This window comes from Octopus bimaculoides, chromosome 4, assembly GCF_001194135.2.
Source record: "Octopus bimaculoides isolate UCB-OBI-ISO-001 chromosome 4, ASM119413v2, whole genome shotgun sequence".
Classification (NCBI taxonomy): domain Eukaryota; kingdom Metazoa; phylum Mollusca; class Cephalopoda; order Octopoda; family Octopodidae; genus Octopus; species Octopus bimaculoides.
The window spans coordinates 43,516,481-43,543,199 of record NC_068984.1 but is presented as its reverse complement, the minus strand read 5'-3'; the positions used below and the strand labels follow the sequence as shown (position 1 = coordinate 43,543,199).

General features: G+C 32.5%; 1 protein-coding gene across 11 annotated transcripts in view; it reads left to right on the top strand.

The window, feature by feature from the left end:
- LOC106873997 (potassium voltage-gated channel protein Shaw) overlaps window positions 1–26,719 on the top strand; it is a 524,001-nt gene that overhangs the window by 465,259 nt on the left and 32,023 nt on the right. For 7 of the 11 annotated variants that reach the window (XM_014921547.2, XM_014921546.2, XM_014921542.2 and 4 more), the window contains one exon: window positions 6,304–6,429. The exons of the other annotated variants lie outside the window; for them this stretch is intronic. In XM_014921547.2, coding sequence (XP_014777033.1) covers window positions 6,304–6,429 — 126 coding nt within the window. The remainder of the gene's footprint in view (window positions 1–6,303; window positions 6,430–26,719) is intronic. 11 annotated transcript variants of the gene reach the window in all.

Genomic DNA, 26,719 nt, shown 5'->3' with positions numbered 1-26,719 from the left:
ATATATATATATATATATATATATATATATATACACATTGTATCTATGTTTGTATCTATATATGTGTGATTGGATGGAATTTCTTTTGGTTTCAATGATAAGGATTCAGTTATTCAATCATCTGAATTAGTATTCATTCAATTAAAGTGTAAGTGGTCGAGCATTGCTCACACACTTTTACCTTAATTCTCAGGCAGAATCAGTATGATAGAGTGTGCGATAAGACTGTACCTTTGAATTACAAGTACATTCCATGTGACAGGCTTTTATACAGTTTCTGTCTCCTCAGTTTTACTTACAAGGTATCAGTCAATCCAAGACTATAGAAAATGATGCTTACCATGAAGTGGAATCATACCTGAGATTATGTGGTGGTAAAGCAAGTTGCATAACCATTTAACCATACTGCACTTATTGTGGGTGATCTCTTTTTTAATGTGTAGCTTGCTGAGTTGGGAGTTATGTAACATATTTATGCAACCTAACTAATTGTATTTTGTTTTTATCTCAAGAAAGACTCCAAATGAAGCAATTCTAGCAATGCCACATAACCCATTCATTTGTTTGTATTATGTTTTTATACCATGCTTAAGTTTCCATTCATCATTGGATAATTTTGGATGCGTTTGGATATTAGTGGAATTATGGATTATCTAATGACAGTGAAATTCCCTCGTTACTTTACATTTACCTTCCATACTGTTATGGGATAGGTGGTTTTCCACAGTCCAAATTTGTTCCTATTTGGAGTTGCTGCCCTCCTAAATATGTTGTGAGGCACATTTCACTCATACATTTCATTTTTGGTTCAATCACTTTTGGCTGGATGTCTTTCCTAACACCAACCACTTTATAGAGTGTTTTGGGTGCATTTTTATGTGACACTAGCACAGAATATGTGTAGTTTCTGAGAAAATCTATTCTTAAAGAAGACAACATTTGTAACTTGTTTTATTTTTTGACAGCAGTGAGTTTAAGATACAAACAGTCTATAATCATAGTATAACCATTGCATTTTGTCTGGCTGTTCTACATTAGTTAACTACTTTGACAATAGATAACCAGATTTACTCAAACGAACAGGAAAAAATGAAGTCATGCCTATGCTAATAATGGAAATTTTTAAATAAATCATCAAAATATTCATAAGAACATATTTTAAAATCAATGTCATTCTTTTAGAATATATTCATTGTTGTTAATTTTTCTGTTTGTTTAACTAATGACAATTGAAAAACCTTATGTTTACAAGTTAAAATGTGATAAACATACATCCAGTTTATAAGGTGAAATTTTAAACATCTGTTATAATAAAATATTTTTATAACCATTGACTAGCAGAAAATAATATGAATATATAAAATACCTTAGGAAAAAGTACAAAATTACATTTAACTTTTATTTATTCATTATTTTTAATTGTTTGATTTGGGGGTTATATATATAGGCAGCTTTGTACTAAGAATAAATCATATAATTGGATTAAGCTATATATTCCATCTTTAGTATATGTCATAAAATTTTGTTTTGTTAGTTTGGAGATGAGTATAACTTTGGAATTTAAATAATTAATGAATTAATTAAGGTTTATATACCACCTCTAGTAAAGTAAACTTTTGTAATTTTTTTTCCTTGTTGCTTCATGCTCCATAATTAATATTATATACATTGATATCAGACTAAATGTAAATAAGAAAATTTTGACTTTAAAGCATCTGAAAAATATTAATAAACACACTTCATAAAGTGGTTGATGTTAAGAGGATATACAGCCATAAAGACCATGCCAAAGCTGACACGAGAACTCAAAGAAGCCCTGAAACTCACAAGATCCTGTCAAACTGTTCAACCCAATCTAACATGGAAAACCACAGTTAAATGATGAAGGGGATGATGGGGTGGAAAAAAAACACAGTTAAATGATGAAGTTAGTTTGGAGATGAGTGTAACTTTGGAATTTAAATAGTTAATGAATTAATTAAGGTTTATATACCACCTCTAGTAAAGTAAGCCATGGGGTGGAAACATCTAGAACACTGGTTGAAATTTGTTAGTTGTACTTTCCTGTTTCTTGATTTTAAATCCTGCAGTAGTTAGGATCATCTTATCTGGGACCAATTATGAAATTAACAAGGTGCATTTTATTATTGCACTAGCACCACAGAGCTTATCTTTTCCTCTCTACTCTACTTTACTTCTATGCATTCAAGGCAAATTTGAGTGAGGGTGAGGGTGAAAGAAGCAAGAGTATGAGTGTGATAAGGGAAAAAGAGTAAAGGAAGTAAAAAGGTGGTAGAGATGAATAATTGAAGAGACACAGTGATAGACAGTAAGGAAATTGACTTAAAAAGAACTACACAAGCCGGAGATCAATTCCTTACTACCTCAGCAATCATAAATTTACCAAGCATAAATTTATCAGCTTGAGAATACTGAATTACAGATCAAATTTTATTTTTTATAAATTTGTTATTGTACTGATCTAATTATTATTATTATTATTATTATTATTATTATTATTATTATTATTATTATTATTATTATTATCATCATCATCATTATCATTATTATTATTATTATTATTATTTGATAATTTCTCTGAGAGAGTAGAGTATCAGACCAAATACCTGAAAGTATACAGTTTCAGTACTGGTGTTATTATTAAATATCTTAACACCTAATATCAGTCTGAAACTCCTAATTAGAATGTTCCATATTAGCATATTGCAATAATTTATAGGAGCAAATAGTACAGGCAATGTATATCTGAGTTTTTGTTTTCTTCTATTAATACCTCTAGATATTAAATGGCTTAAAGATATAATGAAATCTAATTTGAGTGAGTGAATATGTCAGATTTCAAGACAAACAGATATTAAAAGAACATGGATAACTTACTTTACTCATAATCAACCTGAAACGTTTTGTTAACAATCATGTGTCATGCATTTCTGTTTTTCCCCACATCTTATCATGTGTGTGTGTGTGTGTGTGTCCGTGTCCATCACATGCACACACATGTGTGCTCATGTTTGTGGATGACTAATATATAAAATCGTTTACGAAGCAACAATCATGAATCTCAATTCACAAATCAGTGTAGTACACATGTAAAATTCCCAACTATATTTGTATTTATATCCTGAACTTTGCTCTGATGTAGTTCTCTCAGTCTTTTGGAGTTTTTCTTTTTCATATTCATAATAAATTTCATTTCTATCCCTCTATATATATATATATATATATATATGCTGATCACTTTTAATCTTGCCCAGCCTGCAGAGTAAACTATGCTTGACTTAAATAAGTTTAATAAAACCAAAACAAGTTCATTGCTTTCACTATATGGCTTTAATGATAAAAGTCTACTCTAATATGCATTGTGTATATTTGTCTAAAAATTTCAACTAACTGATCTTGTTAGAGTTATGACCCTTGCTTGTATTTCATTTCTAGATTTTAAACACTCCTGAAAGAAGTTTTTATCGACTAATTGCTTGGATGACCTCATATGTTAGCCCTATCACAATTGTGCACAAATATTATTTGTATCTAACAAATGTATGATTTTTTCCTTTGTTTTGTAATTGTTCTTGTTAATAATTAATACTAATTATTAATTAAACATTTTATTTATTTATATATCATATACTTTAATTTTGTTTGAAAATCTGAATGCAAATTTCTTTTTGTTATTAGAGTTTTGTTTCAATTTACCTTTATGATTTTTGACTTCATGATTTTTAGTTTTATTTGTTTATTATGATTTTATTTATTTGTCATGTCATTTTATTTATTTTTTTTTTAATTTTTATTTGTCATGTCAATTTTATTTCAATCATTGTAAATGCTGAAAACTAAACCTCAACACCTAATATCACTTTATTTCAGGTTTTTTGATAGCTCCACTCCATTCTCTTCCATATACACTCACTTCACTTCAATAGTTTTGTCTAATCACCAATGATAAAATAAAATCAAGCCTAGTTAGTACATAGATGAGTGGTCATTGAGAAGTTTAGGTACTATGAGCAAAAGTTTTAGTCAAGAATCTGGATCATCAAAATCATTAGTGCATCAGAAAGGAATGCCTTGAGGTATTCCTCCCAGTTCTTTACATTCAGAGTTCAAATCCTATCAAGGTCAACTTTGTTTTTCATCTCTCCAGAGTTGATAAATTAAGTACCAGTCAGCTACAGAGGTGATAGTATTGACTAACCCTTCCTCTCAAATTTGCCAACCTTGTGCCTACATCAAAAGCAATCATTATTATTATTATTATTATTATTATTATTATTATTATTATTATTATTATTATCATTATCATTATTATTATCATTAAAGTGGTGAGCAGGCAGAATCGTTAGCATGCTGGGCAAAATGTTTAGCAGTACTTTGCTAGTCGCTACATGCTGAGTTCAAATTCTGCTGAGGTCGGCTTTACCTTTCATCCTTTTGAGGGTCAATAAATTAAGTACCAGTTGAGTACAAGGGTCGATGTAATCGACTTAACCCCTCCCCCAAAATTTTCCGGCCTCATATCTATAGTAGAAAGGATTGTTATTATTATTATTATTATTATTATTATTATTATTATTATTATTATTATTATCGTTATTATCATTTTACTTCTCAGAGTTCTAAGTCTTACTTGCTCTAGTTGATTCTGTGAGTGCAGACAGCAACCTTTTGTCAGAGGTTTCACTGGGGCTTTTTGCATAAACTATAATCTTTGGTACTTGGAAGTTAACTATCATGGAAGACACGATACCCATGGCAATATCTCTACATTACTACATTATTATTATTACTGCTATTATTATTATTGCCTTTGCACAGCTTCTAACGCTGGAGATGTACTACGGTGTCAGCTGTTCACTACCAGTGAACTAAGGTAACACCTCTTATTTTTCGAGCACCTTCCAGAGTATTCGAGTGGTTGCAAGCAGTGCTGTTTTCTGCAAGTGCTCCACCCTTATTGCAGCCCCTATTTGTTCCACATACTTCTCAAGATTCTTACTCACTGTTCCCAGGGCTCTGACAATTATTGGTACCACTACCGCCCTTTTCATCGACCACAACTGCTTTACCTCCCAAGCTAACCTGTCATACCTATCAACTTTTCTTTCTTCCTTATCGCATACCTTGTTGTCAGCTGGGCATGTTATATCTATGATCCAGCATAGTTTGTTTTCTTTCTCAATTAAGACTATGTCCGGCTTCCTATTTTCTGGCATCTCTTATATTCCTTTTAATATAAGAGATCCCATGACAATATAGTAAGACTTGTCCATTGGACACATAGAAGGATTATTATTATTATTATTATTGTTCAGTAGTTTTATTTTTATAACATGCTTTCACTTCACTACCGAGCGCAGCTCTGTGCGCCTTGGGTATGTGCTGTGGTTTGCTGTGGTGCTCTTATGTTTACTGTATTGAAAGTGTTTTGCATAGAATGTGTGCAGTACCCAGTAGTGCAATTTTCTGCATGTTATATATATTTGTAAGTCCTGGTATTTTTGTTATGTATTTTTATTATTATTATTATTATTATTATTATTATTATTATTATTTATTATTATTATTATTATTATTTATTATTATTATTATTATTATTTTTATTATTATTATTATTATTATTATTATTATTATTATTATTTTTATTATTATTATTATTATTATTATTATTATTATTATTATTATTATTATTTATTATTAATTATTATTATCATTACTATCCATAATGGTTCAGTGGGCCTATTGATACTTCACTGCAGTATCAGTATTGCTATGACTGAAACAAATGAATGATAAAAGTTGAAAGATTACAATTCCCATTTCCTCACCTTCCTTGTAAATCCAAAGAAAATCACCAACCCATATTTTTAGATACTTTTATGAATGAAAACTCAAAATATCACTTCCGTTTATCACATTTATTTATTGAGATGACTGTAATATTGATTAATTGATTGATTGATTGATTGATTGATTCTAAATATTTTCATAGTATTAAATTTCAAACATTCACCTTTCTTTGAAGTAAACAAACAGAAAATTCTTCCATGGAAAATATCTCGCAAAAATAAATTGCAACGATAAGTATTTGTTTCTTTAAAACTTAGACATCAATATCCCCAGGAGCTGGAGCTATCAAAGGACTGCTGCTTTGAGATTTCCCGTCAAAATCAATACTATCCAATGGACATTTATTTAATTTTTTTTTTTTGTTCTTTATGTTAGTTTGGTTTTTTAGATTCTAATTCTTTATTTTGTATTTTCTATAATTTATATATCTAGGCAGGGCTACAGAGGAAGCAATCCCATTGGTGATGTTAAACCACACTGGAAATGATGACACTTTGCCTCCTTGTAATCCACAAAGCGTCTTAGGATTATCCTATGTTGATCGTAATAAATTCCCTGGTTAGTATAAGGGACTTCTCCTGGGCAGACATTTGATTGGTTGAAATGAAAGTGCGATTAGATTATAATAAGATGATTAACTGAATTTCTTAGAACACTTTTTTTTAGTGTCAAGATTCAAGATTATTTCTTAATAATGGTTATGATTTAATGTTAAATCATATTTTATGGGATTGTTGAAATCACAAAACCCTAATTATGATGTTATAGAAATAGAATAAATTACATACATACATACACACACATATATACATATATATAGTGTATGTGTGTGCACGTATGTACATATATACATATATATATAAATAAATATACACATGCACACAAATATATATATATATATACATATATATATATATATATATCAAATCTCTCTCTCTCTCTCTCTCTCTCTCTCTCTCTCTCTCTCTCTCTCTCTTCATGTGTGTGTGTGCGTGTGTGTGTAGTATTCTCTGGGCATTGACTTAACATTCTCTGCCTACTTCCCAGACTGCACTTCTCTCTGTTTAACACCATAAATACAATGATAGTAGAGTTAACACACACATGTATGCAAGCATGCACACAGGCATGCATACACACACGTGTGCATGTGCATGCACACATACACATGCTTGCATATCCACATCCATGCTTTTTATGATATATCTATTTTAATCAATATTTTAGCATTAAATAATACTTAGCAGTAAATATCAACAGAAAATGTATATTAATATATTCAAAATTACAATCATTCTGTAAGTTGGCAAAAACACTGAATGTACATTAATTATCCAGACAAGCTTTTAAGAGTTTGGTCAATTTCTGGGTTGATTTCCGACTTACTTTTCCTTTTCCTACCACTACCTCAATGGCCAACAAAATAATTATTAAATACAAACTACAGTTACTTCATTTAATTAGAGCCATCACTTAACTATAATTCATTTAATTACAGCCATCAGCAAAAATTAACTTCCTTACTAATTCACGTAATTCAGTCATTAGCATGGTTTTCGTCATTATATTCATCATCATTAATTCAATGACCATTTGTGTTTAGACTTGTCTGCTATACAGAATAACACCGCCAATCTTAATCTGGCATCATCTTAGTTTTGAGGCGAAGAATCCCAACGTGCGATTCCATCACTTTTCCCTCAGTCTGTTTGCAGCAGTCACTGTCAGTAAACTGCTCATTTTAACTCAACCCTCATTGTTAATTTGCATTTTATGCCTTTGCTATCATTATTATTAGCTCACTGCCACAGATCAGATATGATCCAATTGTTAGCCACTCTTTCACATAACATGTATTCCATTTGCAGCCCCACCTCTCTAATTGCATGTGCTTCAGAAGCCAGTGAGAGAGCCTCAACAGGTTTGCTTAACTTGTTAGAAATAGCTACCAAATATCTTGCCCCTTATATCCCACCATCTTAGAAAAAGTCATATTCAATAGCATAATCCTGTGTTCCCTCCACATGGGAAATGTCTCTAAAAAAAAAAGAGATGGGCACAGCTGGAGTGTCTTTGATCAGAGGTTTGCTCAATCAGATCTGACTTTGTGCTGAATATGACAAACACCAAAACTATTCTGAGAATTAAAGCTTTGGTGTAGTGAGTCTTACACTCTACTTTTTTCTGCAAATAAATTACCCTATGATCCAATAATGTGATTGTTTGATCTGCTGGAAGTTAGAGCCAAATTTTCCTCAAATCACACCCTACTTACCTTTAAAAAATGGAAAGCAACACTGGATAATGTAGTATCACAAGCACAATGTCTGTAAGGAAGGGAAAAAATGATGGGATAGGCATGACTGGAATGCCTTTGATCACAAGTTTGTGTAGTTAGATATGACCTGGGGTTAAACAACAACAACAACAATTGTTCTTGTTTTATCAGAGTAAGCAGTTTAGTGACTGGCATAAAATATTTCCTACTAAGTGTAAACTTACACTTCACTACCACCACCACCATCACCATCACTACTTCAATGTAGCAACCATTTATAACATGGATGTAAAGAGATTTCAATGCCTCTTATTCTTCATTCAAGTCAAAACAACAGAATCATCCTTCTTCCTACATTTTTCATTTAATGCATCAGTGACTCCATTTTACTGTTTCTTTGTCTGCCATCAGACACACTTTTATATACACATGGAATCCAAAACATAACACAGATTTCAATTCATGAATGAAAATAGTTGCTAATTACCAGAATAATTTAGTGATGATGATGTTATTCTTTTTTTTTTTTTTTTTAATAAACAGGATATTCTCAAAATAATCTAAAGTATAGTATCAGACAATATAGATGATATATTGGAAATATTTATAAATCAGTATAATTATGATTAAATTTTTGAAAAAAAAAATAGTTTTCCAAATCAGATTATTTATTTCAACCAATCAAATATGTTTTTACTTATCCCTGGTACAATACAGGTTCCCCTTTCAACTACCCTTGCGCTCCGCATTCTTGCTGCTGCTGCTGAAACTGTTCTATTTCACTAACAGTGTTGATCTTTTTACTCTCTCCCTAAATTTCTCTTGGGCTGTATACTTCTGTTTTGCTCTCTTACTTCGAACATTAATTCTTTCTTTTATATGAACCATAAGATAATTGTTGAGTCATTTATTATTACTGAGCTCTGAATACAGAAATAGACCTCAGAATTATTTTGTTGCTGTAAAGAACACTAGGATGAAATGTTCAAGGAATTTTGACTCTTATCTGTGGCAAATCAAGTTTGGTGACTGCGTAAAGGTTTAGTAAATACACAAAGGATTGTCAACTACATGGAAGTTCAGTGGTCACTTAACAAGCTTAGCAACATTAGAAAAATCGGGTAACAGCAAAGAAACTCTCAACATTAGCTTACTTAACAATGTATTTATCATCAATGTTGAGTTGCCGCTACTGTCGATGTGTTGGAAACAAGTGTTGACTATTCATATCTTGTTATCAAAATTTTACAAATATCTAACACAAAGACACTTCACTGCCCTCACTGTTTTTGTCTCCAGCCTAATATATTGAAATATAAATAGTGATTATGTCAGAGTACAGCTCACTATGAGAGCAGTGTTATAATTGGTTAGTGTTGTTAGCTTGTAGTACAAAACTCAAATCCATCAAAAGCTGCAATTAGGAGTTCTGCTAGGCTAATTTTCCCTTGTTAAAATTTGTCATGGAAACCCACAGGCAGGCATAACATAGGCACAAGTTAAAAAAAGAGGAAAAGACAACCCTAATATGTTTTTAGGAGTTATTCACTTCCTGCCATCTCTATTGTTGAAGATAATTTCCTCTTATTAAAACATGGTAACGATTTAACCAGATAGTACTTTACCTAAATATTTTCAACTTTGCTTAACATGAACAGGTGTTTTCACTAATAATTGATTGTAACCAAGATCATTATGAATACATAATAAAGCTTTCATAGAAAATCTACCAAACTGAACTAACAGCTGGTGTTTCTTCCCATACTGTGTCCTCAAATAGAAAAACAAAAATCAATGTTAACTGCCAGCCTAATTTTTTTGTTATCTATCCATAGGAACAATGCCTTTATTACTTTATTCATTTTTACCTACAGGGTTCCCACATACGCGCATTTCTCAGATTTTGGAGTTTTTTCTTTTAATGTAATATTTTGTTATTTTAACTTCCTGTGAGCAGTAGAATGGCAGAAATGTTAAAGCACTAAACAAAATGCTTTGTGGTGTTCAGCTATATTTCATCACACTTTAAATTCAAATCCTGATGAGAGTGATTTCGTTTTTCATCCTTTCAAAATGTGTGTCTTTCTGCCTATGTTAGAAATCAATATTAAATTTCTTATATAAATATTACTGGACACTGGTATTTTGGTTCATTTGTGTCCCATTACTGACATAGGGTGGGTAGGAGAATTGAAGTGGAGGTAGTAGCTATTCTGATCCAAAGTGAACTCTGCTAAAGACACCAATGGACCTGGTGTGTGATAGACTTACCACCCATTTTTGTCAATTTTTTTAGCAAATTAATATCAGCTGTTTCTGTTAGTCCATTGATATGGTCACGTTTCATGGGTGGTAGACTTAACCAGGAAACCAATTTAATATTATTGCCTGGATCTTGGATGCTTTGTGGTAACCACTCCACTGCAAGTATTTGGGCCAGGTCTTTGATCTGAGGATAACCACCACCCTCCCTCTCACTAGTTTTGGAGGCTCTGAAAGCTCTTGTAAATACTGCCTCCCCACTTCTGATTAAACCTTTGGGAACATTCTCAGTTTTAATAGAAGTACTTTTCAAACATTTTCTTATATTATTGTACTATGTGATTTGTTTCTTCCTTCTTTTTCCTCAACTACTAAAACTGGTCTGCTTTAGAAATCCTGTTTCTTTTACTTCCATCCAGTTTTTTTCTTATATTATTCTCTAAACCTTCCTCTATGGACATTGCATACCTTACTCTCTATCTCTCTTTTTTACCCTTCTCTTTCCCTCCTTGCTTAGTTGTCCTTTTGGTTCATTTCCTTCTTCCTTTCTTATTTCTGTTTTGTTACCTCGTTGCCTGCTCGGCTAGTTGGTCTCTCTCTTGCTCTTTGTCTCTCTCCATCAGTTGATCAATCTATCTAGCTATCTATTTATCTTTAAATGTATGTACTTTTGAATTCTTCAAATTCAAGTGAAAAAGTACACAGTACAGAAATGCAGTGTAATTATTTGTTGTGATGTTGAGATTTCTCCGAGTACTAACAAAGAGTTGTCTCACAACTATATATATATATATATATATATATATATTATACAATGTTTGTTTCTGTTGCCTTGTCTCTCATGGTCTCTATCACTATATTATACAATGTTTGTTTCTGTTGCCTTGTCTCTCATGTTCTCTATCACTATCTTCAACCCTTTTCTCTTTGTGACTTCCATTCTTTTTTCAGCATTTTATTCACACCTTGTAAACTGACGTCTCTCTCTCTCTCTCTCTCTCTCTCTCTCTCTCATATGTTTTATGATTCGTGTATTTGTTATGTATTTGTCATATTTATATATGTTTGATACTTTAAATGTATTTTAAGATAGTGGTATCAATAATTAATATTTATGTTTAAAAATTGATTGATATATATATATATATATATAACTCTATATATATATATATATATAGGAAAATGAAAAAAAGCCAGAATGCTGAACTGATATACAACTTTATAAACATCGTTATTTCGAGTGTAGCTATACCATATGTGTATCCTGTTGATTTCCTGCTAGTGATAAATTCTTATCTGAAGAATCTATTTTCATGTTTATTGAATGTGCTGTTTTAATTCTCTTGGAAAAGGCATGTATGCTACACCTTCTCAGCTTCCTCTCTCTCTCTCATCGTTTCTCTCATTCTGTCTATCTCCCCTTCTCTGCTTTTAGTTTTTGTCTCTGAATAATAGATGATTCTACATGTTGTTTATATATTTGTATTCTATATGTAAACATTTCAAATTTATCTTATCTATTTATCTTTCTATGCCAGTCAATAGAGGTATATATTTTGTTTCTGACGGTGTAATTGATAATCCATTGATCTCAATTAAAAACATTCATGCATACCAGAACAATTCAATGACAGGAAAGTGTTTTTGGGTCACCTTTATGTAGTACTGATGCTAAACAGCTTATTGGAATGGAGTGCTTAATACCTACATTTTTAGTGACATGAACCAGTAAAAGCACTATTACATGCTTGCTCATGTTCCTAGAAATGGCTACCAAATCTCACTCAGATCACACTTCAACTTCTTAAAAATAAATATGTAGCCATTGGTTAATGGAGATCACGTGACATCTTATCTGAAAAAAATACAACAGGATGATCATGGTTGTAACACTTGTGATAATAGATCTACTCCAACAAAGCTGATCTGTAGCTTAACAGCTTGCTGCCATATTTGATAATTGCTATTTCACCAGTGATTTGGAGGCCTCATACTCTATTTATTGGTACTGTGTTGTTTTTGATTGAGTCAATTATCTCTCATTAGCTTTGCTCATACGGCTGCTAAATGATGCCATAGGTAGATACAAGTGTAGTAGACAATTGTATTTCTGTTAAGTGAAGAAAAATTAATTTCTAATTTAGTTTTTAGTTTAAGCAATACCTTTATAATATTGTATTTATAAGCCATGAGAAAATCACTGAACTAATCTATCAGCATACCATTTTTATTATAAAAATAGGAAAAAAGGATCTGTCTTTTTAAGTGTGTGTACACACACACACATATACTTAACTATGTCTATTGAGATTTAGATATTTAATAGAATTTTCTTTACTTTTTTTTTGTATCTTGCAAAAATGTGTCTTGACATAGAAGCATCAACAGACTTTGTGTTCAAAAGGTTAAATAATGTAACAAACTGCATTATGTAAATTAGAATGCTTCTATGTGTTCTCTAATGTTATACTATGTAGTTTTGTTGTAGACTATGACAAAAAGACAGATAAATTGTACACCAAAAAAAGATGTTCAAGACAAAATAAGATCTTTTTAAAAGCAAGCATATTTAATGAAGGACTTTAAAAAGAAATTAGTTAATTAATGCACAACACAAGATCTTGTTAAAAGCTAGACATATTTAATGAATGGCTTTAAAAAAGAAATTAGTTAATTAATGAAATTAACAACAACCAAAAAAGAAGTCCCAATATTTTGATTTTATTGTTTTCTACTGTAATATGAATTATTTAATCAATAAAAAATTAAATTTTGATTAATAAAAAATTAATCAAAATACAAAGTTTATTGGTGTACAAGAAGAAATAATGTCACAGAATGAAAAAATCCCAAAGAAACCTTTAGCTATTTCTTTTCCTCACAACACATTTTTTTTTCATAAATCTTTTTTTTTTTTTTTTAATTTACCCTTATTGGTGACAGGGTATTTACACCTTCTCAAACTTATATATTTTGCTTTTAAAGTTTTTTTTTTCATCTATTTTTCTTTTTTCCATAATTTTGAAGACTGTTCTTTGAAACTTTCATATAAGAGTCATCCTCTAACAGTGTTATGGTTTAAGTTACTACTTCTAAAATCAATGATTCTAGTTACACATCTAAAGTGCTTAGAATCTGTCGGGTTTCTCTTATACACTCTAAATGATGCACTGGACAGGTAAGTGAAATTAACTGTCTTATATTATCTACAGCTTAATTTCTTTTTTCCAAGTACATCCCCCACTTTTGATACTACATCAACTACACACACATACACATACAGTCAATCTTACTTCATTTCTTGGATTATGTTTCTCATTAATGTTTTTCAAGTGTCTTTGATCATTCAGAAAGGTTGCCTAAAAGCAAAATTCTCTTTTCTTAGTTGTGCTCCTTAAAATATAAACTCATAACAATTTTTCATGCAATGTACATGTGTATCATTATATAGGATGGAGTAAAGCTTTTCTGATCACATCAGAGCTTGTTTAAAAATAAACATCTTAATCATTTTTTTAAGTAACATGATACATATTCAAAGAACACTAGAGTTGGTAGCTTCTACTGAACCACATCTGTAACCTAGTTTCAATTGATGTTTGAATTATTCCATATTAATTTGTACTAAAAATTAATGATCTAATGCTGGCATAGTATTGTTATTTAAATTACTTTGAGCTTCATAGTGATCTGAGTCTATTGTAGGTATTGTGAAGTTTAGTCTTTCTCTTCCAATATGTTTTTTGGCATCATCCATGACTACCAAAAGAGAAGCTGAAGATCCTCTGCAAAGAAGATCTTACCAGTTTTTTTGTTCTAAACAACTTTTAAGAAATTAAAAGAAAGGAAAATGGAGAGAATGTGCCATAGCAAAATATCCTGGAAAGCAGTGACTCTGAATAAAAACTGATATAAAGCAGAGGTGGGGACTGTTACATCCTGTCACATGCTGACTTTTTAGTAGTGTCAGCATGTTCCTAATTTATGTTGTCATGTTGTTTGTAATAGGAAGGGCATCCAACCATAAAAACTGTCCCCAAAACAAATATGGCAATACAATAGCAAAAGTTGATCATTTTTTTTTTCTGTTGCTGTGTGTGCCAGATAAAGGGAAGCAACAGATGGTGGGACACTGTGAAGGCCATTGAACCTATACCCACGTAGACAAATAGATTTTAAATAATGATGATGATATCTAAAATCGTAAATCCAATGAAACAGTTAATGGCAAAGAAAGAAGCATCTAGATATGAATGACTCTTGCAAAAAGAAGTCTGACATGTGATGGAGATATCATAAACAAATTGTCATTGTAAATTGGTACTTAGAAGTCTACTCTAATCCTAACTCTAATAAACTCATATATTATTTATGAGGAGTTGTAAGTGAAGAAGAGCAAAATGAAGAATTGGGTGAAGCCATATGTTACACTTACTTGACTTCCAGCCAAGAAACAGTAATGTATAAACATGATATATTGACCTCATCCATCATATTCAACAATGACACATACCACTAAAAGATTTTTACGTAGATTTTCTGTTATTTTAATGAGAGGGGGCCCCTATGCAGTTGCACAACTTGCTACATACAGCAACCACTTCAAATTACATCCCACCTTCTGAAATAAAAGAAACATTGATAAGCTAACAAAGAGTTACTATGTGATTGCTTGATCTGCTAAAAGTGGCAGTCAAATATTCTTCAAATCACACTCTATAATTATAAATAAAGGTTACATTAGATCAGTCTACAAGGGAGCCTTTATGTAATCACAGAAAGGGCAGCAAAACCTCCTGTAAATGCCACTTAACCAGTTTAGTAAGGAAGGATACATTAGATAATGTGGCGTTGATTCATTGAGTGTAGAATAAAGACAGGATGGTCACAGATAAAACGTCTTTGATTATTGGTTTGCTCAGTCCAAGATAACCAGGTGTTAAACAAAATCAAAATGCAACTGTGAAATTATCAAGCAATGAGGGAATTTCGATGCAATCACTTGAACTGCAACAAATAGCAGCAAAATCTCCTTCAAATCATACCATGATATCTTTCCTCTCAAATCAAAAATCTTGTCTTCAAACCTTTTAACCACATTACTTGCTTTGGTTGATGGATGGGAACTTGAAACAAGAGACAGACACGCTAATTCTAGCCACTCGGGAACAAACCCTTAGATCAAATCTTATAAAGGCAAAAACTGACAAAACTCAGTCAGACAGTAAATGTAGAGTATGCAGGAAAGGAGACGAGAGCATCAATCACGTTTTGAGTGAGTGCAGTATACTAGCACAGAAGGAGTACAAGAGCAGACATGACTGTGTATGTAAAAGAGTGCATTGAGATGTTAGCCAAGTGTATGGTGTCAAAATAACAGAAAAGTGGGTATACCATGATAGAAAGTGAGAATTGAACTCTGCCATAAAGACTAACCATACTATTAAGGCAAGAAGACCAGACATGATTATGGAGGGAAAGCAACCAAATAATGTAAGATCATAGATTTTGTAATTTCCTATGACAGTAGAGTCAATCTAAAGAAATCTAAAGAAATTGAAAACTATCCAGATCTAACCAGCAAGCTGAGAAGACTGTGGAAGACCAAGACAACAATTATTCTTGTAGTACTAGGTGTACTTGGCACAACACCCACAATGTTACCTAAAAGACTGAAAGAAATTGGAAATGAAACTCACATTGTTGACCTGGAGAAAAGTACCACCCTATAGTCTGCAAGAAACCTAAGAAAGGTTCTTGAGATGTGAGGAGACTTGTTGTTACCAAACCTTAAGATAACATACCAGCTAACTAAATTAACATGTTCTAGTGAAGTGATAATGATAATAATAATTTCAACTAAAGACACAAGGCCAGAAATTTTAGGGAAGGGGTTAGGCAATTGCATTAATCCCAGTGTTTGATATTTGACTGATACTTCATTCTATCAACTCTGAAAGGCAAAACTGACTTCAATAGTCATTGAACTCAGAAAGAACCAGAACAAATATTGTAAAGCACTTGGCCTGACACGCTTATGATTTTACCAGTTTAATGATAATTGTTTCTAATGTAGTGACAAGCAATGCTAGGGGTTTAGTGAACCAGCACCACATAAAAAGCACCCATGGCGACATCATGTAATAATGCACCCATGCTGGTGCCATGTGAAAAAGTACCCATGCCAGTGCCATGTAGAAAGACACACATGTCAGCAACACATAAAAAGCACCCAGTACAATCTGTAAAGTGGTTGGCATTAGGAAGGGCATCGAGTCATAGAAACCATGCCAAAACAGACAATTAGAGTTTGGTGTAGCCCTACAGCTTGCCAGCTCCTGTCAAACTGTTCAACCCATGCCAGTATGGAAAACAGATGTTAAATGGTGATGATGATGATAATGATGATGATGATGATGATGGTGATGGTGATGGTGATGATGATGATGATGATGATGATGATGAGCTCAGAGGGATGAAAAGTAAAGTTGACCTCAGTATGATTTGAACTCAGAACATGGAGAGTTGGAACAAATCTTGCAAGACATTTTTCTGATACTGTAACGAGTGTTCTAGTCCCCTGCCCTCAACTGTTTCTTATTTAGATATAAAGCCAGTAATTTTTGATTAGATTGACTCCAGTACTTGGCTGGTACTTCATTTTATCAAACCTGAGGAGAAGAAAGGCAAAGTTGATCTTGATAGGATTTCAACACGACATGTAAAGATCCACAACAACAGTTGTAAAGCATTTTTTCCAATGCTCTCGTAATTCTTTTAAATTACCATCCTAGTCATTGCAAGCAATTTAAGCACAAAGCCAGCAATTTTGCAGGAGACCTGAGTATTTGACTGGTATTTGTTTTATTGAACTTGGGAAAATAAGAAGCAAAGTTAACCTTATTAATACTTGAGCATAGTGTTTAAGGGCTACAACTAAATACTGCAAGCAATTTGTGTGCAGCTCTAACAATTTTGCCAATTCACAGCCTTTAATAATATCAACAATATATTCATGAGAGTTATATCCATATTTAGACACCAGATATATCACTAGGTTAAACTTAAAACTGATAAATCTGACAATAATAGAACATAGAAAGAGAAACTGAAAATTATGAGCTGAATTTCTAATGGAGAGCTTGCAAAAAGCCGCAAGGCTAATATATTTGCATTGAAAATGAGAAGAGAATTGGACTATTTTGATAGTGACAAAGTAAAACATAAATATGGAAATGGAGATGATCTAAATTCATAGCGCTGAATATATTTACATATATAATGAGATAGAGTTATTAAGATATGAATACAATTACATATGTGCGTATGTGTTTTAGTGTCAATACAGTTGTTGGATCAAATTCCATTGACATGACACTTAAGAGCAGAGAAAGTAAATTCAATGATCAATCTTTTTTCCAGGAGAATTTATCATTGTTCATTTATTTTTGTTATCTTTTTATGTAGGGGAAGGGATAATAATAATATTAAGGCAGCATTAGATTATCCATAAAATATTTATTGCATTCACATTCTTTCAGACACATATATAAATACACACATACATGCACACATCTCTCTCTCCCTTTCTCTTTCTCTTTCTCTCCTTCTCTCTCTGTCTATCTATCTATCTATAGATAGATAGATAGATAGATAGATAGATAGATAGATAGATAGATAGATAGATAGATAGATAGATAGATAAATGTAAGATCCAAGGATTGAGGTGTATAATATATATATGAGACTGAGACATAAAGTGTTGAGTGTAACACAGCACATTCTAACTAGACTAATCTGAAGCATATTTTCACGAAGTATTCACTGAATACTTAACAACAAGCCAGAATATTCAGAAGTGTAACTTTGCCTTAAATATGTGTAGGACAGAATAAACCAACATAAAATACATGTATGTGAAAACATCCATTTAGCTCTAGGGCAAATCCTATGTGGTTAAGAAGTTCTCTTTTCATCCATGTGGTTTCAGGTTTACTCTCACATTGCATAGCGCCTTTAGACAAGTATTTTCATCTATAGCCCTAGACCAATTAATGCTTTGTTTGCAAATTTGGGAGACTAAAATTGAGTAGAACCCCATCATATGTTTGTGTATATGTGTGCATATGTGTATATGTGTGAGTGTGTGCACATGTGTGATTTTGTGTTTTGTTTATCACTTGCCATTTGACAACCTTTGTAACTTAGCAATTCAACAAAAAAATAAGCAATTGAATAAATCTTTGACCTGAAGTCTGTAGACACATTATGTCAGTGCTTATCCTAGTCTTTGTGGTGTATTAGCAGCTAAGAACACAATGCTCCTCAATGAACAGTACACCAGTCCATTGCAGGACTACTAAAAATATGTACCAGCTATTACTGGTGCTTATTTTTTTTACCTGAATGGACTGGAGCAACATGAAGTAAAGTGCTTTGCTCAAGAATACTATGTACCACTCAAGATTACTATGCCTTGTATTTGAAATCATGACCTTACAATCATGAGTCCAGCACCCGAACCACTGGATTATGCACTTTTATATAAGAATAAGTGCCAGAATTAAAACAGTTTAATTGATTGAGTCCTTCATGACAGTGCTCCAGCATGGCACAAACCAAAATGAGTAAAAGAATAAAATAACACAGAAACAAGGAAACTTAGAAAGAATTGGAAAGAAACCTCAGCTTCAAAGATATCATCATCATCATATCAACATCATCATCATCATCATCATCATCATTATCATCATCATCATCATCATCACTTAATATTCATTGTCTATGCTGGCATTGATTGGATGGTGTGACCAGAGCTGGCACCAGACTCCAGTCTGATTTGACATGGTTTCTATGGCTGGATGACCTTTCTAATGCCAACCACTTTACAGAGCATCCTGGGTACCTTTACATGGTGCCACATGGGTGTTTTTACATGACGCTATACAGGCACTTTTACATGGCACGGTGCAGGCACTTTTACATGACACCACACAGGTGCTTTTACATGTCCCTGCCATGAGTGCTTTACACCTCTAGCTCTAAAGAGGAGAACTAGTCTCTGAGATGAAATCTTTGCCATGTCACACCCACCAAAAGGGAACCTCAATGATGGTGAAACCTCACATTTGTAATGATTTTGGTTGTTCAAACTACAACTGTTTATGTTTAGGAATGTTAGTAATGCTTTTGCAATGTGTATTGATTGTATCTGTGCAGTTGGAGACAAGGTTGGTACGATCCGATTGAGGGATGCTTCCTAAATTTCTTTTCAAGAACTCAGTAAATATGTATGTGTGTGAATGTCAGGTATGGCAGAGTGGTTAAGAAGTTTTGTTCACAATCTTGAAGTCCCAGCTTCAACACCACTGCACAGCATCTTGAGCAAAAGTTTATATTATAACCTTGTGTTGATACGTACCTTGTGAGTGAAATTGTGTAGACACAGGGTGGAAACCTATCAACTGGACTGTATCTGTAATTAAAATGTCCAACATTATCATATGTAGGGTCATGCTATTTTGACTTAGGAATTATATTAAGAGTACATGTGCCTGTGGAATACCCAGCCCATTAACTTAACAAGTCAGATATTCACTTGATCAAACATTTAAATGTTCATTTTTATAACCAGTAGAGGATTCATCATATCTATCTATTCTACTTTTTTTTCTCTCCTCTTTCTCTCCAATCTTTTCTTTCTTTTTGCTTGATTCTATCCACTTTCATTTGAAAGGAACCTCTCTTCTTCATAACATTTTCTTGAACATATATATGTATGTATATGTCTCCATTCACCATTATAAATAGTTACAAATTAGAACAAAAAAAAAAAAATAGAAATAAAAATGTGAATTAATATATTTTCAATTTCATAGTCTTTTTGTTCTTAGATGTCCTCTATATTCTCCAATATTTAAGCTTTTCCCTGTAGAGTAGATCACAAAACTATTTTATCAATAAAGCAATATGCAGTACTTGACATCTGTTTCATTAGAACAATATCTATTGTACTATCAGTAATTGAACATGCTGTATACTTTATACACCCATCAATAATTCAACACCAATTCTACAAGCTATAGAATTTTTGCCCCAAGCATACATCCTGAATACATTCTTTACAATCATCATTTCCTTTAGCAATTATCTCAAACTATGTTAACAAGGAAATCTTTTCTCTCTCTGCCATCTGAAGATTTACACAAAGTGAAACATTTTATGGAAGAACAAAAATAAATAGAATTACACAAAAGATATTGTGCTGGATGCTAGACTTTGATTTACATTATATTTCCATCTGCATTGGTCATGCAACAATGACAAACAGATTCACTTGAGTAATGGAAGTTTGCTATCTATTAAGATTATCAAAATGGTCCATTCTCCATGTTAATTCAAGCATCTTTCAGATCAAAGTAACTAATACAATATACTATTACCACTATACAGCATAGCATCAGTTCATTCACAATACCTTTGATTTTGCATTTTAGATTAAGGTTCTTATTCAAAACTATCTTCTTTTGTTCTCTTATTTCTTCAACAGGTCATTTCTTTATTATTTTTTCTAATACTTCCATGTCAATTATTACTTCTATTAGTAGAGAGCAATTTGGAGTAGACAGTAATCACATAGATAGTCAAGTCCATAATGTAGTTTCAATTCCCAAATGGAGCTACTTCACTTCATTTATATTAGTGATGTTCTCATAATTCTGAACATTTCTGTCTCAGTATGAAATCTATAGTTTCTCAGATGGTGTCTCTCTATCTGTCTGTCTGTCTGTCTGTCTTGTTCAAATTTACAGAAAACAAAAGATGAAGACATGTGTAGGAACAATGAGCAGGTGTGTTAGTTTAACACTCAGGAAAAATAGAAAAGACTTTTATGTTTTGAGCCTACACTCTTTGACAGAAAAGATTAAGTGGAAAAAAATTGAGTGAGAGATAAAAAAAAAAAAACAGAGAGAGAAAACTGTGCAGAGTTCAATGGTCCAACATGGCAAGATGACTAGAAAAAAAAGAGGTTGAATAGAAGGGAGATAATAATAATAATGTTAATGGTGACCCCAACGAACTAAGCAGCGCAAGCGTGTATGTGTATGTAAGAATGGTGTATGTGAGTGTGTATGTGTGAATGGGGACGAGTTAGTTTAACGAATGTGTGTGTGTGTTGTGTGTAGCAGTTGATGTGTGCTTGTTCAGGTGGTGTATATATTGTTAGCTTGCAGTTTGAAGTTCTGAGTTTACAAAGTATTGCTTAGAGAAATAAGGGTTCTGGTACTAGATGCTTCACCTAATACTCAAGTTTTCAGCTTTCCCCTGAAATTCAAAGATTTGACACTAAGAAACAATACTCAATTTTTCATGATGCTTTTTTGTCCGGATCTCTATAAAGTTTCTTGCTACTTTTGATATTTCTAAGGCATGTCTACCAGTCATCATCATCAGCATCAACATTTTCATGATTGCTTTAGTATTCATATTTCCATGCAATTATCAGTTAGATGCTTATGTAATATGGCATATCTCTATTTGTCTTGATTATATATTATCACATTAGAAATTCCTTCATAGTCAGATCTGATCTCAACACCTCCACCACAGTCATCCATCCCTTTTAATCCATGATAAATCTATTATTAATTTGAATACTGCCAAAATAACATATAATCTGTTCAGCAGTACAGCATGATGATAGAATTTAAGCCCTGGTAAGCTAATATAATCAAGGAGAACAAATACAGAAGGGCTGGCTACATTGCATAACTGAAGGATAACAGATAGGCAATCAGGATGACAGGATGGACACAAAAATAATGGACAAGATTAAGAGGCCAATCAAAGACAAGATGGTGAGATGATCTCACTGACTATTTAGGACCTACATGGCCACAACTGAACAGAGATAGACAGCATTGGAAGGTGTCCAGGGATGAGTTCTTCCTTCAGGAGTGATAAAACCCTGGAAGTGAAGTGAAGCTGACACCATGACCTCAGTATGATTCCAATTTTATTTCATATATGATGAAATTCATAGAATATCAGGATTCTCCAAAGAACCACTTGAAAGAGTAGATTTAAAGTTAGTCACTAGCACTGCAGTATGTTCATAGTCAAGATAATTTTCAACAATTTTCTTCAAGCAAGTTCATTTAGGAATTTATGGATGCCCCAGAGTAGATTATTTCAGTTGTAAATAGCAGTATGAATGTAATTTTGTTGAGTGTATCACATACTCATGGTGATACTGAGTTCAACTCACTCCATAGAAAAAATGTTGTGCTTTAGGAGAATAAAGTTTGAGCATTAAACTAATAACCCATTCTTTTTAACTATACCGTTCTGCAAGGATTAGTGGTATAATACATGTCAAATCTACATCCATCAGAGGACATTTAGTGAATTAAAACCATTGGATGTCATAATTCCTATATTTATTTTATTCCTTATCTAGTGGAGAAGGAAATGTGATAATGTTACTGTAATGTGTTTTTTCAGATATATTATGGCTAAATCTTAGCAAGCCAAGTATTAACATTAGGTTTAGTAGAAGTGAATTGTAATGTATCTGAGACAACAAAGTGTTACAACTCACTTGATAGTTTTCTTTCGTTGATGTAAAACAGACAAATTCATTGATAGAATAAGTTAGAAATTCTACAAACACACTGCTAACAAAGTGAAATTCTGACAACTTTTAAATGTTTCATATCTCAGGCTATATAAAGGCCAAAAGGTATATCCAGAAGAAATCTGTCTACATTTGGAAAATGCTTTTTGTATGTATGACCAAGAATTGACAGGTATTTGAAAGGAGAAATAAACTTGCTGTCATGTTCATTATTCACAAGTATCGTTGTTGAAAAAGGCTACTATAACCAGTAACAGTAGCAGCCAATCAGCTTACAGATGTTGAACTAAATCAAATCAAATCTTTACTTTTCCTCCATTTTGTTATCAATAGATGTTGATGAGACAAGAGTAAAGTACTATAAAAGTAGGTGGGGAGATGGGTAACATTGTTGAAAGTAGGTGAGGCTTAATTGAATAGGGACAAACCAACAGCAGATAAATTAATGGGGGAAAAGGGAAATGATAAAGATTAAAGAAGAAAAAAGTGCAACAAAAATAATTACAAATTAGAAAATTAGAAAAGTAGAAAAAGCACAATAATAATCCAAATAAAGAGGTAAAACTAATTATTGCCATTATGTTTGTATGTATGTATGTATGTTTGCATGCATGCATGTATGTATGTACACACACACACACATGGTCTTTGTTGAAATTTTTTTTAGAATGTTCATATTCTCTCTAATGAGGATTTAAAGTGTGGAACTTGTTGAAATACACATTATTTCCTACTTACCAAGCATTCATAGTATAGCAATTAGATTTTAATTACCTCAACAGCAATTTGCAAAAGGAGGCTTTCTTTGTATTCATCTAATATGCTTTTATAAGTGCTCTTCCATCAGGTTATTGTCCTTCTTAACAGGCAATAAGCTTACTCTCAGTATAAGTCACAATTTTACAATTCAATATAAGGTATGTGGTGATTGGAATGTTTCACCATGAATGCAAAAAAAATCTAAAATACTTTCATTTAATATTGTACTTAATGTTGCACCTCTTATTTCTTGATGAATAATTTTGGGCACAGAACAGGATTTGAAATCAACAATAGTAGACCAATGAAACACTTGTTAATTAAATGATGCATTATTCATAAGCCAACGAGAGAAGCTGTATGTTGTTGCTTGCCATATTAGAAATAACTGTTAAGTCATCTTTAAATTAGATCTCCCAACTTAGAAAAGGACAGAAGTTAATATTGAAAAATGTTATCCTAAATACATTATATTTAATAAAAGAGAAAAATACTTATTGTCACGGCTGGAATACTTTTGATCACAAGTCTACTTGTTAAGAACTACCCTGAGTTTAGAAAAGAAAATCCACCCACCACAAGAGAATTGAGATCCTAAAGACAAGGTGCCATGTAAAAAGTACTGCTGTGGGTGCTGGTGCCATGTGAAACACACTTCTGTGAGTGCTGGTACCATATAAAAAGCATTGATGGTAGTACCATGTAAAAAAAACATGTAGTACACTCTGTAAAGTGGTTGGTATTAGGAAGGGCATCCAACTGTAGAAGCCAAGCCAAAAACAGACTATGGAACCTGGTGCAGCCCCTGGCCTCATCAATTCCTATCAAGCCATCTAACCTATGCTAGTATAGAAAGCAGGCATTAGATGTTGTTGTTGTTGTTGTTGATGATGATGAGGAGGAGGAGGCATCAAAAGTACTTAAACTAGCGAACTGCTCTACTCTATGATACTTATCATGCCTGGACAATGGCAACATTATTATTGCACATATTTTGGTCACTTCCAAAATTACTGATTACTGATAGCATTTAAAGCTGTAAAAGGTAAATATTAAATAGATGAACTGCTTCAATTTGTTGCTGTTCATCAAATTGGTTGTTCTAGTCATCTTTTCTGAAGTAGCAACAATGCATAAACTGAGCATTCCATTTATACAACTATTGGGATGACAGACACTCTCCTCTTAGTCCACATTCTTGCAATTTCATCTTTATTAGTCTGTACTTTCCAGCCTTTTCTAGTTCTTTGTCACTTAAGCGTGCATCCCCAGATATTGCAATATCTATAATCCAGGTTTCCTCTTTTCCTTTATCTACCACAGCAATGTCAGGTCTCCAAGCAGCGATTAGGCAGTCACATTGGATTGTAAAATTTCACAGTATCTTATATTCATTGTACTCGGTGACTCCTTCTGGTTCATGCTCATATCATTTCCATACTCTGTCCAGGCTATACTTTTCACATGGTCTCCAGTGAACAAACTTAGCCATGTTATCATGCCTCCTTTTGTAGTGCTTTTGGACTAGCTTGCTACATTCACTCACAATATGTGAGATTGTATCATTTTTGCTGCCACACATCCTACAAAGGGGCAATTTGCAGCTCTTATCTATTTAGAACTTGGTGTAATTAGTTCTCAGAGCTTGTTTCTGGGTGCTTCATATCAATGCCTCAGTGCATCTTTCCAGATAACTTTTTCTTAGCCGTTTCCAAGTGTCGGTCTTGTCTTTTCTTCCGATTTCTCTGAGGAATTTCCCATGCAGTGATTTCATTTTGCAATTATTTATTCTTTCTTCTTTTCATTTTCCAATTGTATTATTATTATTATTATTATTATTATTATTATTATTATTATTATTATTGTTATTATTATTAGTATTATTATTATTATTATTATTATTATTATTATTATTATTATTATTATTATTATTATTATCATTATTATTATTATCATTTTGATTCTTTTTTCTCATCTATGTTTCTTATAACTTGTTCCTGTAGCAAGCTACAGTGAGTAGCCTTAGGTATAAGTAGCATCCTTCTTGCTTTTTCCATTCCTTTTAGTCAATCTAATCGTTGAGCACCCTCTGTAATATTCCTAATAAATTCTTTTCAATAAGTCTATCATCATCACCACCACCACCACCATCACCACCACCACCATCATCATCATCATCACCATCATTATTATTTGTTCTCAGCAGTTTTTGCATGACCTTCTGTTGCACTGTCAGATGCATTTCTGTGTTCAAGAGGTGTGTGCAGTATCACTTTTCCAAGGAGGAGGAGAGGAAGGAAGGAAGAAAGGAAGGAAATGTTGCATCTAATTTACATTGTTTGGGGGTTTCTTTTGTTATTTCTGCTAATTATTTTAGTGTTTTGTTTTCCTAATGTATTGTGTATTGTTTGTACTGTACTAGTTGTTTTATAGTATTCAGAGATGACTGTGCAGAAAAGTTTACTGGGTGAGTTGTACTATTCAATTGAATATGTCTTGCTTAAAATGTAGGTTTTGCCTAGCAAGGTTATTTTTACTCCTCTTTTTTTCTTTTTAACTATGTAAAGCTGTAAGCCCTGTTGTGGTTTATACTTTTATCTTTTTAGTTGTTTCAGTCATTTGACTGTGGCCATGCTGGAGCACCACCTTTAGTCAAGCAAATCGATCCCAGGACTTATTCTTTATGAGCCTAGTACTTATTCTATAGGTCTCTTTTGCCAAACCGCAAAGTTATGAGGATGTAAACACACCAGCATCAGTTGTCAAGTGATGTTGGCGGGGACAAACATAGACACACAAACATATACACACACATACACACACACACACACACACATATATATATATATATATATATATTAGGATGGTTCATAATTACTGCGGATTTTTTTTCAATAAATTTTATTCAACAA